This window comes from Aulonocara sp. 'chitande type north' Nkhata Bay, linkage group LG17 (assembly GCF_057382095.1).
Source record: "Aulonocara sp. 'chitande type north' Nkhata Bay isolate Kocher_YH1m ecotype deep benthic linkage group LG17, A_spYH_male_GT1.1, whole genome shotgun sequence".
Taxonomy (NCBI): domain Eukaryota; kingdom Metazoa; phylum Chordata; class Actinopteri; order Cichliformes; family Cichlidae; genus Aulonocara; species Aulonocara sp. 'chitande type north' Nkhata Bay.
The window spans coordinates 13,679,552-13,695,866 of record NC_141360.1 but is presented as its reverse complement, the minus strand read 5'-3'; the positions used below and the strand labels follow the sequence as shown (position 1 = coordinate 13,695,866).

The 16,315-nt window shown below is 41.4% G+C and overlaps 2 protein-coding genes across 4 annotated transcripts; both read left to right on the top strand.

Annotated features, from left to right (window-relative positions):
• Positions 1-739: 739 nt before the first annotated feature.
• LOC147309747 (leukocyte elastase inhibitor-like) lies at positions 740-4,361 on the top strand. Of its 2 annotated transcripts, none has more exons than XM_086269443.1 (7): positions 740-983; positions 1,122-1,305; positions 2,610-2,747; positions 2,831-2,948; positions 3,048-3,190; positions 3,324-3,491; positions 3,625-4,361. In XM_086269443.1, exons 2-7 carry the CDS (start codon positions 1,138-1,140, stop codon positions 4,033-4,035), a joined length of 1,146 nt encoding a protein of 381 aa, XP_086125569.1. In that variant the 5' UTR covers positions 740-983; positions 1,122-1,137; the 3' UTR covers positions 4,036-4,361. The 2 variants fall into 2 exon arrangements, with proteins under 2 accessions (XP_086125569.1, XP_086125570.1); XM_086269444.1 differs by having other exon boundaries at positions 755-859.
• Positions 4,362-9,512: 5,151 nt separating this feature from the next.
• Positions 9,513-15,204, top strand: LOC147309746 (leukocyte elastase inhibitor-like). 2 transcript variants are annotated; one of them, XM_086270322.1, is made up of 7 exons: positions 9,513-9,593; positions 12,284-12,467; positions 13,001-13,138; positions 13,222-13,339; positions 13,439-13,581; positions 13,715-13,882; positions 14,724-15,204. In XM_086270322.1, exons 2-7 carry the CDS (start codon positions 12,300-12,302, stop codon positions 15,132-15,134), a joined length of 1,146 nt encoding a protein of 381 aa, XP_086126448.1. In that variant the 5' UTR covers positions 9,513-9,593; positions 12,284-12,299; the 3' UTR covers positions 15,135-15,204. The 2 variants fall into 2 exon arrangements, with proteins under 2 accessions (XP_086126448.1, XP_086126447.1); XM_086270321.1 differs by having other exon boundaries at positions 9,567-9,598.
• Positions 15,205-16,315: the final 1,111 nt, after the last annotated feature.

Below are 16,315 nucleotides of genomic sequence, written 5' to 3'. Positions count from 1 at the left end.
AACATTCTGATAGAAGCTTTATACATACAGCCTTGACATGAGAAGAATCAGCTGCAGATAAAGGAGAGACAGAACTGGTAATCAGTTTGTATATAACAATAGATCCATGTGCACTGAGAGAGGTAAAGGTGCAGCAATATCAGGAGAGGAATTTTGATAGAGAGAGCAGGGCATCTCAACAAAATGGAAATTATGACTTTGATCTTATGATCAATTTCAATGGGCACTGCACTAAATAGTTGACTCCTCATGGGAGACACAAGTTTAGTAATAAACAGAGCCAGTGAGAGTGAGTGGATTTAAGAAAGTGAGTGACTCAGGTGTGTCAGTAGGTTTGGCATCTGTTTTTGAGTGTGGGGGAGAGCTAGAAATGTTTACTTTTAATGCTAAGCAAGGAATATTCATGATTTATTTCCAAAACTTCCATATGATCTGCAATTTGTAGCAGATCTACTGACTATCACATAGCAGCTGGAGCAGTCTCAAATGGAGGTCAGTCCACTACTGCCACCTGTGGCCAAGTGCCATAGTTTACTACAAGATTAATTTGTGACACATCTGCAGTAGAGGCTGAGTGGCTGCACTTACATCTGGATCATTCAAATCGACCCACACACATGTTGAAAGATACGATGCCAGCAATGTGGATTGTCAGGACCAAATCCAATCATTAAGCAAAGACAACAGGGATCATTTGTTTCTGTTTACCTGCAAACCAAAACTTGGCCACGCCCCCTCTCGTGACATCACGCTCCGAAGCCCTTTCCTCTTCCGTAGGATCGTCCTTCTTCAATCCTCCAACTTTATTTACACCCAGCAAAGAACTGCAGTTAGACTAATATCTCACCCTGTAAATCGGGTATTCTGCTGGATTTGTCTTCGTTTTATGTGTGTGGGAATAAAGTAGCTTGTAGTTCAGATAAGCGAGTCGCTGTTGACAAGTTTCTGAAACGGGCTGCGCCGTGTCCGGTGTCTTAGCTTCAGTGAGTTGGGCGGTGGTTTCTGTCTGTATGCGCTCTCCTGAAAAAGTCACTTTTTCTCGTTGCTTTAATATAAAGTCTTCTGTTGTGTTTCCAGTAGGTAATGCTGTAGCAGCTTAAACGGTTGTTTGCATGTTACAGGAAAACACCATCAGCCATGTCCGCCGTCAGCAGCTCAAACACAGCCTTTGCCTTGGAGCTGTTCCGCACTCTGAACCAGGCAAACCCTGCTGGAAACATCTTTGTCTCTCCTCTGAGCATCAGCTCAGCCCTGGCCATGGTCTACCTGGGAGCTAAAGGAGACACTGCAGCTCAGATGGCTCAGGTCAGCTCACTGTCACTTGTTAGTTGCACCGCGCTGTCAGTTGATCAGCCAGCATGATTGCAACTTCAAGCCCTCGTTGTATTTTAAAAGCAGTTACGGAAGCGTTGAGCTGCCACCCAGGCAAAAGAAAAATCGAACTATATCACGTTATAACGTCAAAAATTCATTGTTCTAACAATATACCATCATGTAAATAACATATGAAGCTAGAATGTTATATAAATGGCATGAAAGTCCATAAAACGCACAAGCAGTATAGTTACTGAGAGCATGATGTTCAGTGAGACTGACAGTATGTTAAAGGTTATTACGGGGCGATCGTGGCTCAAGAGTTGGGAGTTCGCCTTGTAATCGGAAGGTTGCCGGTGTTGTGCCAAAAAGTGATTGTCTGCCAAAAACTGATTTCCAGTGTTTCTGTGTATTTTTTATGTGTAATATCTTTACGTATGTTCGTAAATAGACTTCGGTGAACAGGGGATACAAAGGGGTTACATAAAGAATTAAAACATTATCTGTTTTTTAAGTATCTTTACAACTTGTACTTACATTATAACCAATCCGGTCCTTTATCCCCACTTAAAATATTTTTACAGAACTATTGTAATATTTGCTGCCATTTCTGCTGTCCTGTTGGGCAACTTACTCTTACAAAATACATTTTTAATGTTAATGAGATTTTTTTTTACTGCATAAATAAAGGTTATATAAAAGTCGCTGCCAAAAACTGATTGCGGCTTGTATCTTGCTACACGAATGTTGTTTGTGACTCAAGATGACTTTATGTCATCCATAAGGGATGCATTTGACATATGTTTAACATATTATAGCCCAACAAGTTACTTATAGCACTTTAAATATGAGCAATCGCTTTTTGGCAAATACCGGAAATCAGTTTTTGGCAGACAATCACTTTTTGGCACAACACCGGTTCGAGCCCCGGCTTGGACAGTCTTGGTTGTTGTGTCCTTGGGCAAGACACTTCACCCGTTGCCTACTGGTGGTGGTCAGAGGGCCCGGTGGCGCCAGTGTCTGTCAGTGCGCCCCAGGGTGGCTGTGGCTACAATGTAGCTTGCCATCACCAGTGTGTGAATGTGTGCGTGAATGGGTGGATGACTGGATATGTAAAGCGCTTTGGGGTCCTTAGGGACTAGTAAAGCGCTATATAAATACAGGCCATTTACCATTATTAAACCTGATGCTGAAAGAATAAAGTTGTCCAGTTTCTACCTTTGGACCATAAATTAGGGTCGCTCAGGCTCAGTGTCACATCCTTTCTTTCAGTCTTTGTCTTCAATGCCACACAGGCCCTCTCATTCAGCTCAGGTGAAGGCGTCCATGCAGACTTCCAGAAACTGAACGCTGACATCAACTCACCATCTGCATCCTACATCCTGAAACTAGCCAACCGTCTTTATGGAGAAAACACTGCCCACTTCCTCCCAGTGAGTGTCCACATCAATGATTCTCTTCATAAAGTTCTTCATTACAAAGACTGGATTAATAAACAGATGTCTGCTCTCTGCAGGACTTCCTTGAAGCCACACAGAAGTACTACCAGGCAGACCTGAAGACTGTGGACTTCATCGGAGCTCCAGAGGCGTGCAGAGCAGAGATCAACAGCTGGGTCGAGCAGCAGACAGAAAGTGAGACTGTGCATCTTCCACAGCCTGAACAGCAGGGAATCATTTTAGCATCCTCTGTGAATTATAATGAAATATTGTTGTTTCTGTATTTCCTTTCAGATAAGATAAAAGACCTTCTGAAGCCAGGAACAGTCAACAAAGATACCAGACTGGCTCTGGTCAATGCTGTCTACTTCAAGGGCAACTGGAAGAACCCGTTTAAAGAGGCAAACACCAAAGAGATGCCCTTTAAAATCAAACAGGTAGAAATTTAACTGAAGGTTACAAAATCTGGACTCAAAGTCTGAATACAGGAAACTGTAAAATGTTTAAGGTAAACACCATCAGAAGCTTTATGATAACATGATCTGGTCGCCTGGATTTCCTGTGTGTCAGAATGAGACCGTACCAGTCCAGATGATGCACCAGAGGAAGAAGCTTCCCTACAACTACATTGCTGACCATGATTTGCAGATCCTGGAGCTGCCCTATGTGGGTGAGGAGCTCAGCATGTTCATTCTGCTGCCTAAGGAGTCCTCAGACGGCTCAGGCCCTCTGCTGAAGGTACACAGCCTAGAAACATGCTTACTTACTTCATTAAATTTGATCATTTAACAGACCGCTTCTGATTTCGTGTATAAAATGAATTTAAATATGAGCAAAAGAAATATGACAAAATGTATTAACTGTATTCCAGCTGGAGAAGGAGCTAACACAGGAGAGGCTGAATGAATGGACCGACAGGAAAAACATGAGCACCCATTCAGGGGTTGTCGTTCACCTGCCAAAGTTCAAGCTGGAGGAAGACTACGAGCTGAATGATCCTCTGGCTAAACTGGGTATGAAGAACGTGTTCTGTGCAGGAAGGGCTGACCTGTCTGGCATGAACGGTGAAGGGGCGCTCTTCCTGTCTACGGTGGCCCACAAGGCCTTTGTGGAGGTGAACGAGGAGGGCACAGAGGCCGCTGCAGCCACAGCTGCTATGATCAGCGCTTGTTGTTATATACCGGACACACACTTCACAGCAGATCACCCCTTCCTCTTCTTCATCAGACACAATAAGACCAAGTCCATCCTGTTCTTTGGCAGATTCTCATCTCCTCAGTAGACAGAAGCAGCAGTTATTACAGCAGCATATTTGTCAGAGAAGGCCTTTTATGTTACACCATGATGACGCTAAATTGCATACTGCAGGTATTACAGCCACAATGAAAAATGAGCAGTAACAATATCACAAAAAGCATCTAGCAGCTGCTTTTTTCACATGTTTACAGAATTGTTAAAAGACGAGGGAATGCTACACAGTGGCAAACGCTTTGTACCAACTTTTTTGAGACAGTCATGATGCTCGTTACTCAAAATTATCAGTTTTTCTCAGTTTACACATCTGATGTGTTTTCTGTGTTTTGCTGAGAATAAAATGTGGGAAAATCATTGCAGACTTCTTTTTTTTTACATTTTACATAGTATGTCAACATTTTTTGAAATTGGGGTTATACATTAAACACAGAGCATCACAGACTTTACTGATATCTGATTAACTCCACTGCTTACGCTGTTCAGTATCAACATTTCTCAAATGGTGCTCAGGCCTGCAGGGCTGTAGCACACACTACAGATATACATGACATCATTAGTCACCTGTCCAGTCCAGATTATGTAGATGAAGGAGAAGCCCTGCAAATACAATCCATGAAAATGATGGAGAGCACAGATTTAAACCATGCGGCACAAAGGCTGATGGTTCAGAGAAGGCAGGCAAGAAGATGATTGGACTGCAGTAACGACAGTAACAAGTGACAGTGACAGCCAAGACTGAATACATGTGACATGTGGGATTCAGACAGCCAAGCAGGTGACGCAGACAACATTTAATGGACAGTGAGCAAAGAAAGATGTGCAGCATTTAATCATTAACATGCACAGAAACTCCACATGTGGCTACACAAAGCAAAACCTGTATAGACTTATGAAGTTACACTTTGCAGAAAATCAGCAGGAGAGATTACACAATGGATTTTAATATAAAAGGCTCAATATGGTGGATTGAATGAACTTCCATACAATGACTCATGTGGATATATCATCCTCAGAACCGAGTACAAAAGAATCTTTCCATTGAACTTTTTTTTGTCACCCACCCAAACACATCAGATATCAATGGGAAGCCCAGGATGGCTTCTATTTAGTAGATCAGGACATAGTAAGATATCTCAAATGAGTCAAAAGACAGACTAAAAACAAATGTCCATTGCACAGGAAATAAATGAATAAGCTGGTTCTCAGGAGGATATGAAAGCAATGCTAAATGTACCTCCCTATCAGGAAACAGTGACACAGTAGTGTGCAAGGATGATGCAAACATATGAATCCTGCCTGTCGCTGAAGCAGTGTCGTGGTTATGAAAGAGCCTCGGGCATCTAGGTCCAGCAAATAAGTCCCTGAGCCCCCTCAGCAGAAATCTGAAATTGCACAACACACATTGACATAATTTTGAAATGAAAAACCTAAAAACCCGAATGCTGATAAACTATTTCAGTGGCAATCATGATAACCACCATGACTGAGGAGGTGGGTGTGATACAAATTTCTTTATTTTATTATGATCAAATGTTTCACTTTAGTAATACGGTAGTAATATCACTTTTTGTGTCATGTAGTTATATACATATATGATAGCATCACATATGTGTTTTATGCTTTATTACACAAACACAGTTAGGTCATTGTGAGTAAGTTAGAGACATCCAGGCGTTGTGGGGATTAGACAGATAGTGGAACTCCTTCTCCTTTACTCATGGAAGGAGGAGGCTTCAGGAAGTTAATCTTTAGGTGACGGTTAAGTAAAAAACAAGGTCATAACTCTCTCAGGGAGGATAAGCTAAAGGTATAGGCCCATGTGATGTGGCAATGTGTAAGTGTTGTGGAATGTCTTTGTCTGTATGTTTTGTCACTTTGCATACAAGGCAGTGCCCATCTTCAGACGGGCGCTGCCTTGTGCGCTGCCTTTGGCGTTTAACCAGAGTGCTCTCTCTGCTGCAGCATATTATTAAACCAAATCAAAAGGAACGTCTTGATGCACGCTCAATCATCCAGGTAAGTAAATCCCAAAAAGTTGATTCTGTTCATCTGAACGTAGCGTTTTCAGTGGGAGAAACATTTCATCGCTCTTTCAAGTGACTTCCTCAGTCTCAGCTGACTGCAGGTTTCCCCAATCTTATAAACAGTACATTTGCATAATGACTGAAACTAGCACCACTGAATGAACAATGGCCTGGGAGGTCAGTTTCTAGATCATTAGTATGAAAATTCTCATGAACATTGATCAAAAACCACTGATCAAAGCTCATTGATCAAGGACCGCTGATCAATGGCCATGAGTACCATTCACAGACAGTTGGGGAATGGCTGCAAAGGGAAGAACGCTGGTTTAAGCGTGGAGTCAAGGAGACCATTTGGGTGAAAAGGGAAAGACCATCTCTGAATCGAGGAGGGGGCCTAAGGGTACATCTTTCACCATCTTACAATGCTGTGATTGCAGCCATTCCCTTTTCGTTACTGTTCGTCTGATTTTAGGTCCGCTCCATAAACACACCAGCGTACCCCATCGTGACACGAGGTTCTAAACACTATCAATCACGGCCATACTGATGAGGGTTAACTCAATGATCCAGCATTGACTGAAGCTCAGGTGCAGCTACCTCCAGCACCGGAACACTTCTGGGTTGAGAGGTCGCTTCGACGACACAAACAAAAACAGCGCACATGGACACAACGGGCAGGTAGGCCACGGAAGACTGCCGGCCCCTGACGGTTCCTCCCAATCATGCCCCTGGAAGTCTCACTGTAGTTTCCCACATGAGAGTTGAAGTCTCTCAGTAAGACAATGCAGTCATTTCACTAAATGCTTCTATATTAACGTGAAGCTGCCGCAACCTGAGTGGGATGAAGGGAAGCTTGTGGAATGACCAGGCTGAAAATGCGAGCTCGTTAACATACTGGCCTATTGATGCCAGTATTGAGCTGACTTATGTTGAGTGCGGGTTTGCTAGAAAAATATTGCAGTCATATTTAAATTGATCACTAATTGGTGCTAAAAGAGTGACTGACCATTGCATTTGCTTTGGGTAAACCGAGCATGAAAATACCTGAAACACCAAGGCCACATAAAGCAAGTTCACAAGAATACACAACTCTGAGAATTTCCAAACTTTTTTTTTCTCTAAAAAATCACATCTTAGGGATGACAGTGTTGACATTCATTTAAAACAAATATGCTCTCAATTAAAACACATAATTATATAGCATTGCCAACACACAGGCTCAATGTTTGAATGAATGCAGAGTATATAAAGGAAAATGGAAACAGCCTATAACATGCATTGTGTTTGGCAAGTGATGTACATGTGTATATATCAGTGGCTGTCAATAAAGTTTCTCTCTCTCAGACTGCGTTCAAGTCCAGAAAATGGCAAACGCCTCTGTGTTTATTCCCCCGTAATTATCCTCAGTGCAGTCTAGATAATACACTGGAAAACTTTCCAATGAGTCAAGCAGGAAGGACTATGCATTCCAAATGAGCAACAAGGAGCCGCTGTTATTTTTATGTTCCTCAGGCTGTAGACAGCAACATACAGCACACCACTTTAACATTCTGATAGAAGCTTTATACATACAGCCTTGACATGAGAAGAATCAGCTGCAGATGAAGGAGAGACAGAACTGGTAATCAGTTTGTATATGATAATAGATCCATGTGCACTGAGAGAGGTAAAGGTGCAGCAATATCAGGAGAGGAATTTTGATAGAGAGAGCAGGGCATCTCAACAAAATGGAAATTATGACTTTGGTCTTATGATCAATTTCAGTGGGCACTGCACTAAATAGTTAACTCCTCATGGGAGACACAAATATGTAAAAAAAAAAAAAAAAAAGTAAAGTCGTTTTTGCCGTTGAAAGAAACGGACTCACATTAATTACCTCAAACTGGCAATAAAGTATTTGCTGGAACTAAGACATGATAAAATATGGACATGGATACAGAGGTCTGAAATGAAAAGCCAGTGCACTGCAATGTCCTTAAACCTGCATTCTTTTTAATGGGCAGCAGTTAGCATTACTTATGGTTGCAAAAAGTTTCACTTCTACACAATACTGTGAGGCCAAAAAGATTACGGTTCCACAGAGAGGCCGGGCCCTCTCACAAGCTCTCTATCGCCATCTGCTGACACTCTAAAACCTCCATCACTCCCACACTGTATGCAGCTATGTGTGCCGCTGTTCTTTCATGGAAAGGAGAACTTTTGGCTGTTTTACAGTTATTGAATGATTTTAGTTATTTTTTAATATATGACACTTTCATCTGTAACAGTTAAAGTTAAAAGTTTTAAGAATAACCATCACTTCAATATGCTTCCTATCAGCAATGAAGAAAAAAAATTATTTTAGTGTTGTTCTTTGTTTGTGTTTGTTTTTTTGTTTTTAGATTTAACATATTCATTGCTCGAAAAACAAACTCACCCTGAAGATCAAGAATGCCCATCATGAAGAAGAAGAAAGCTGGATACCAGAATCAGGAAAGCCTTGAAGGATGTTAGCCGGCTAACAGAGGTACAAGAGGGCATCATGAGATACAGGTCCTGGATGATGTAACAGACGAAGAAACAATAACACCAGTTAGCAATGAGGAAACATTTCGGGCCAGAACACAGGAGTATTTTATAGAGGAATGTACGTATGTGCATATGTTGTACGAGCAATAGGGGAGACCGGGGATAGTTGTAACGTGGGTCAGTTGTAACACTTCCAGTTTCTCCAATCAGGGCTAAGTTTCAAATGATGTGACTCATCCTGTGCATGCCCAATTCAGTTCTGCTATCACATGTGAAAAATCAGCACATTTTGTCAAACACAGACAGTTTAACATGAAAAAAAGTAATTTGTATGCCAAAAAGTAAGTTTTTCTACTTTATTTCAATTTCTAATAGCATTATCTGCTTTGCAGTTAAACTCATCAAACTTAAATTATGTTATTTGTATGTCTATGGGGATATATTCTGTGTAAGTCTTTAGAGCTAGTGTTTTAGCCGTTGGCTGTAATGTTAGCTAGTTCATGGCTATAGGAGTCTGGGTCAGTTGTAACAGCAACAGTCTGGGTCAGTTGTAACAATAATGCAGATGTTGCAACTTACCACACTATTACTTTAACTGATATTGAACAAGTTGGGGCAACGACATCAGCAGAGAGAGGTTCACTGGTCGCTTTTGTATATGTGGTTAATGCCATTGGCAACACAATTCCTCCACTGTTTGTGTTCCCACACATACATTATGCAGACCACTGTGTCAGAGATGGACCAGTAGGAAGTACTGGTAGTGGAAATAAATCAGGATGGATGCAAGAAACAGATTTCATCATCTTTCTGAAGCACTTTGCAAACCACACCTTAAACGAGCTCCAATTTACAGACAGAAATGTCAAAAATGTTACAACTATCCCCGGTCTCCCCTATGTGAGTTTTTCCTTTTTGGGGTTAAGAGGGTTGGTTTAAAATGCACACACTGCATTGGTGCACGGTCGTGGGGCGTGACTCATGGGTGTGTATTGGGCAATAAATGTTGTTGCACTCACCTGTTCAGCGCACCTGCTGTTTGATGAGCAGAGAGGTATGGTGAGCATGGGGTAAAACTTTCTGTTGACCGCAACTGAATGCGCAGTGTGTTTGATTCTGCGGGTGGATATCGCAATTTGGCATAATAATTGGTGTAAAGCTTTGAGAGTGCCAGTCATCTTTCTTTGTGGAGTCTGTGCATTTGTTTTATATTGGGTCCCATGTAGGGGAGACCGGGGATAGTTGTAACATTTTTGACTAGTGATGGGCAGATGAAGCCCCATGAAGCACTGGAGCTTTTCATCCAATTGGTTCACCCCAACGCGAAGCTTCATGAAGCTTCATTTGCTCTAGCAGGACACCTACTGGACGTAAAAATAATAGCTGGCATGAATTTGAAGAGTGTGGCATTTTGCACACAGCCTGTAAATGTCAACAACAAAAGGAGTGTGTAAAACATGTATATTGTAGTGATGGCAGTATACTGTGTATATTTATGCTGGCAGTATGGAAAATGATTATTTGCGGCAAAGTTCGAACCGCTTCATGAACCAGTCACGTGGTACAGCCGGGCAGCGAGGCTTCGGACGTCATCATTTTCAGCTCCTCCCATAAATGAAGCAAGCCTCGATACGCGCTTCGCGGAAACGCCCCCTCCATTACTCGACACACGCTCCGAAGCCTCGATACAGAACGTCCCATCACTATTTTTGACATTTCTGTCTGTAAATTGGAGCTCGTTTAAGGTAGTGGATTCAAAATGTAATGCAAAGTATTTACATGTGTCGGCTATTAAATAGTGCAGCTATTTTCTCTGCAGCACAATTACCCATTGCATGGTATGGCCTCAAACACAAAGAGTGAAATGTTACAATTAACCCCATAGTCTGGGTTAGTTGTAACATATCCTGGGGTGAAATCTAACACAATGAAATAAGGGTACTGACAAAATGTGTGTGTGTGTGTGTCTGCCAGAATGCAGAAATCTAGCTTTTGAACATATTCCAGCCCCCCAAAAAAGACAAATTATGGAATTTCCTGCAACTGAATATTTCATTAATTTTGGTTGGTCTTCCTTGAGTTTGGCCTCATTGGCTCAGTGGGCATTATAACCTACAACTCTTGCACCAATTTTAAACATAACAATGAAGCTGAAAAAATGTAGTTGTTCACCAGCATCGCAATCCCATTATTTTTTTTTTTTTATCATGGCTTACCTTTGTGTGGTTTGCAAAGTGCTTCAGAAAGATGACGAAATCTGTTTCTTGCATCCATCCTGATTTATTTCCACTACCAGTACTTCCTACTGGTCCATCTCTGACACAGTGGTCTGCATAATGTATGTGTGGGAACACAAACAGTGGAGGAATTGTGTTGCCAATGGCATTAACCACATATACAAAAGCGACCAGTGAACCTCTCTCTGCTGATGTCGTTGCCCCAACTTGTTCAATATCAGTTAAAGTAATAGTGTGGTAAGTTGTAACATCTGCATTATTGTTACAACTGACCCAGACTGTTGCTGTTACAACTGACCCAGACTCCTATAGCCATGAACTAGCTAACATTACAGCCAACGGCTAAAACACTAGCTCTAAAGACCTACATAGAATATATCCCCATAGACATACAAATAACATAATTTAAGTTTGATGAGTTTAACTGCAAAGCAGATAATGCTATTAAACATTGAAATAAAGTAGAAAAACTTACTTTTTGGCATACAAATTACTTTTTTTCATGTTAAACTGTCTGTGTTTGACAAAATGTGCTGATTTTTCACATGTGATAGCAGAACTGAATTGGGCATGCACAGGATGAGTCACATCATTTGAAACTTAGCCCTGATTGGAGAAACTGGAAGTGTTACAACTGACCCACGTTACAACTATCCCCGGTCTCCCCTACTGATGTGTGGTTTGAATAGTATAATGGTTGAATAAAGAGAACAGTAGCTCAGAAGTGCATTTCCTGCGTTGTTGTTGCATGTCGTCAGTATCCCCATGTTTAGCCTTCCGCGGCCGTTGGTTTGGAGAATAATAATCAGATCGGAGAGGAGGCACTTTGTTCTGTGAGTTCAACTTACAGTCCGAGATTAGAGCCAGACTGTAAAATGTGCTATTTAGAACAGGCTCCATGTCTCGTAGGAACTAAATGAATAACCGATGAGCTGCATTACAGGAACTTCATTCTCTGAAACATTCCCATCAGCCATTCCCGTCAGAGGCGATCGATCGAGTTCAGGTTTACACACGAGATCTAGTCATGCTGTTCTCTGTAAAATAAGCCATCACCAGAAGAGGATTCCACTGGAAACAGAAAGAAGTGGGGACGAGCTTTCTTACAGAATTCTGAGATTAAAGTCCCCACTTTTTTCTTCTTGTTTTTAAAGCCCTGATCGTCTTCCGTAGGACCGCATTTCTTTATTCCACCAACCTTATTTACACGCTTTCCTCATTCCTGTGCTCATCCTCGTTTTATGTGTCTACGAGTTTCACTTATCGTTCTCTTATCTTTGAGTTTGGTCACAGAAATCAGCTTTGTGAAAACAGCTCAGGTTGTTAAAATAAATGCACAGCTGGCAGATGATTGGGGTGATTTTCTATATTCTCCCAGCAGTGCTGGTGTTACTTCCTGAAGTGTGTTGTGTTTTGTTTTTTCCCCCTCATTGCTTTAATATAAAGTCTTCTGTTGTTTCTGATATGTAATGTTGTTGCAGTTTAAACTGTTGTTTGCATGTTACAGGAAAACAACATCAGCCATGTCCGCCGTCAGCAGCTCAAACACAGCCTTTGCCTTGGACCTGTTCCGCACTCTGAGCCAGACAAACCCTGCTGGAAACATCTTTGTCTCTCCTCTGAGCATCGGCGCAGCCCTGGCCACGGTCTACGAGGGAGCCAAAGGAGACACTGCAGCTCAGATTACTCAGGTCAGCTCACTGTCACTTGTTCCCTGCACCACCATCAGTTAATCAGCCAGCATGCCTGTGAAACTTTAAATGTCTTGTCAGATGTGGCTGACTGCTTTTTGTTCTGATTTTTGTTTTTTATTTTGCTTTTTATATATATATTTATATTTTCAGAAAAAATTCACACCTTGTGAGACTAGTGCTGTCTTATAAACTTTCTTTTCAGTAGGTTTATGATTGGACAGAATTCAACTTTTGGGGTTTTGTTACGTGTTTGAAAAGGTTTGTTTATGTGGCCAAAACACTGATGTTCCCAGTCTGACATCAGCAATTTGTGTTTATAAATGGCATCAGAGTCCATAAAACCTACAAACAGTGTAGTGAGTGAGAGCATGATGTTCAGTGAGACTGACAGTATGTTAAAGGTTATTATTAAACCTGATGCTGAAAGAATAAAGTTGTCCAGTTTCTGCCTTTGGACCATAAATTGTTACATTAGGGTCGCTCAGGCTCAGTGTCACATCCTTTCAGTCTTTGTCTTCAATGCCACACAGGCCCTCTCATTCAGCTCAGGTGAAGGCGTCCATGCAAACTTCCAGAAACTGAACGCTGAAATCAACTCACCGTCTGCATCCTACATCCTGAAACTAGCCAACCGTCTTTATGGAGAAAACATTGCCCACTTCCTCCCAGTGAGTGTCCACATCAATGATTCTCTTCATAAAGTTCTTCATTACAAAGACTGGATTAATAAACAGATGTCTGCTCTCTGCAGGACTTCATTGACGTCACACATAGGAACTACCTGGCAGACCCGATAACTGTTGACTTCATCGGAGATCCAGAGGCGTGCAGAGCAGCGATCAACAGCTGGGTCGAGCAGCAGACAGAAAGTGAGAATGTGCATCTTCCACAGCCTGAACAGCAGGGAATCATTTTAGCATCCTCTGTGGATTATAATGAAATATTGTTGTTTCTGTATTTCCTTTCAGATAAGATAAAAGACCTTCTGAAGCCAGGAACAGTCAACAAAGATACCAGACTGGCTCTGGTCAATGCTGTCTACTTCAAGGGCAACTGGAAGAACCCGTTTAAAGAGCCAAACACCAAAGAGATGCCCTTTGAAATCAGACAGGTAGAAATTTAACTGAAGGTTACAAATTCTGGACACAAAGTCTGAATACAGGAAACTGTAAAATGTTTAAGGTAAACACCATCAGAAGCTTTATGATAACATGATCTGGTCGCCTGGATTTCCTGTGTGTCAGAATGAGACCGTACCAGTCCAGATGATGCACCAGAGGAAGAAGCTTCCCTACAACTACATTGCTGACCATGATTTGCAGATCCTAGAGCTGCCCTATGTGGGTGATGAGCTCAGCATGTTCATTCTGCTGCCTAAGGAGTCCTCAGACGGCTCAGGCCCTCTGCTGAAGGTACACAGCCTAGAAACAAGTTCCTGTGAGGAAAAGCCACGAAAACCTCTTCTTGTACCATCCCTGATTGAATGATGGTCTCTTATACTGATGCTTCACAGAATTTTTATTAGAGGTGTGGTTCACTGAAACATTTGGTAAAGATGCTGTCAAAAACCCAACATATTAATACCATAAAATTAAAATATTAAGGAAACACTCATTTCTCCTGCACACTAACTATAACATGAACTTCAAATTTACACTTTATATCATCAATCTTATGCATATTTTTCACCTCTCAATCCTACATAATCAAAGGGTGGTAAGTCCTTTCACTAGAAACTAAAATTCTCTTATGACATTGCTTCAGTTCAACCGCTTTGCTCTTACTTTAATAGCTTACAAAAACTCTAAACAACATCTTGATTGCACATAACCTATTACATTAAAGGTAACATTATCAAAACTCGTGCCACTGTCAGCCGGGTATTAATTAATACAGACAAAATGATGATCTGTCTTCGTAAGGCCATATTGTAAAACCCACGTTATTAACAAACCTTCATCTTGTGTTTTGCGCTAGTTTCCTGTTTCAAAATAAAACCAAAGTAGTTCCAAAACAATTCAATTCAGTAAAACTTTATTGATCCTGAAGGTTGACCCTGAAGGAAATTGGCCTATATAAATATACATGTCAACATTACCAAATTATGTCTGGCCAAATTAGGTCATTTACACAAATGCTTCGCTTCTGTTTACTTAAATTTGATCATTTAACAGACTGCTTCTGATTTCATGGATAAAATGAATTTAAATATGAGCAAAAGAAATATGACAAAATGTATTAACTGTGTTCCAGCTGGAGAAGGAGCTAACACAGGAGAGGCTGAATGAATGGACCGACAGGAAAAACATGAGCACCCATTCAGAAGTTGTCCTTCACCTGCCAAAGTTCAAGCTGGAGGAAGACTACGAACTGAATGATCCTCTGGCTAAACTGGGTATGAAGAACGTGTTCTGTGCAGGAAGGGCTGACCTGTCTGGCATGAACGGTGAACCTGGGCTCTTCCTGTCTACGATGGCCCACAAGGCCTTTGTGGAGGTGAACGAGGAGGGCACAGAGGCCACTGCAGCCACAGGTGCTGTGATCAAGCTGGAGAGTTTTATACCGGACACACACTTCACAGCAGATCACCCCTTCCTCTTCTTCATCAGATATAATGAGACCAAGTCCATCCTGTTCTTTGGCAGATTCTCATCTCCTGAGTAGACAGAAGCAGAAGAGGAAGATGATGTTGCAACATAAATGAAAATTAAAAAAATCTCTGAAATGAAGTAAATGGAGTGTTGTGATGTTTTGCTAATTATAAAACTTTATTTTTCATTTTAAAAAAATGGGGGTGGGGTGTTGGGGTTTTGTTTGTTTTAAATAGATGGTATTTGTACAAGCACGAGATCTAGCAGCTTTGAGAACATGGATACTGTGTTGTGCAGCTATTATGAGTAGCCAGATTCCAATATCAGACAAATCTCGCAGCTGCTCTCATCACATGTTTACAGACTGTTGTTAAAAGAAGAGGGAATGCTACAAAGTGGCAAACACGACTCTGTGCCAGCTTTGAGACATGTTGCCATCATATTTAAAAGGCCCTTTTTGCTTAAAATTAAATCAATTTTTCTCAGTTAACACATCTCGTATGTTTTTCGTTTCACTAAGAATAAAATATGGTGACCTCATTGCAGTTGTTTACACTTTACATAGTCGCTCAAGATTTATTTATTTTTCAACTTGCCATTTTAAATTAACCACAGGTTTTAACACCATTTTTCTTGATCTGTTTCACAACAGAGCCCCACAGACTTCGCTGATATCTTATTAACTGAACTGCTTATGCTTTTCAGTATCAACTTTTCTCAAATGATACTCAGGCCTGCATGGACGCAGGTATAAATGACATCAGTTACCTGTGATGGGACCTGATCGGTCCTTAAAGACATGCTTTGAAAGGCAATGATGCATTTTCCAATGCCATCAACTTATCTCTTTTGCTTCATATGCTTCTAAAACATCTTACAGTTCACATGACACAATGTTTTCAAAAATGAAATGCTACCACTGACAAGTTCAATGTTGAAACTTTGTAAATTGAATGTTATATATGAGTCATTGTATGAAATATGTATGTATAATAATTCCCCTCTGTGGATCGCTACCATATTGATGGAGTTTGTGTGTCCCAAGGACCCCAGGGGCTATGTTGTGGGGGGCTTTTGCCCATGGCAAATTGATCCTAGGTGACGGCCCAGACAAAGAGCAGTTCAAAAGCCCCTATCAGTAGAGGATCCAGGGAACATTTCACCCTGCCTGGAATAGGGTTACTGGGGCCCTGCCCTGGAGCCAGGTCCAGGTGGGGTGTCCGTGAGCAAGCACCTCGAGGCCAGGCCTTAGTC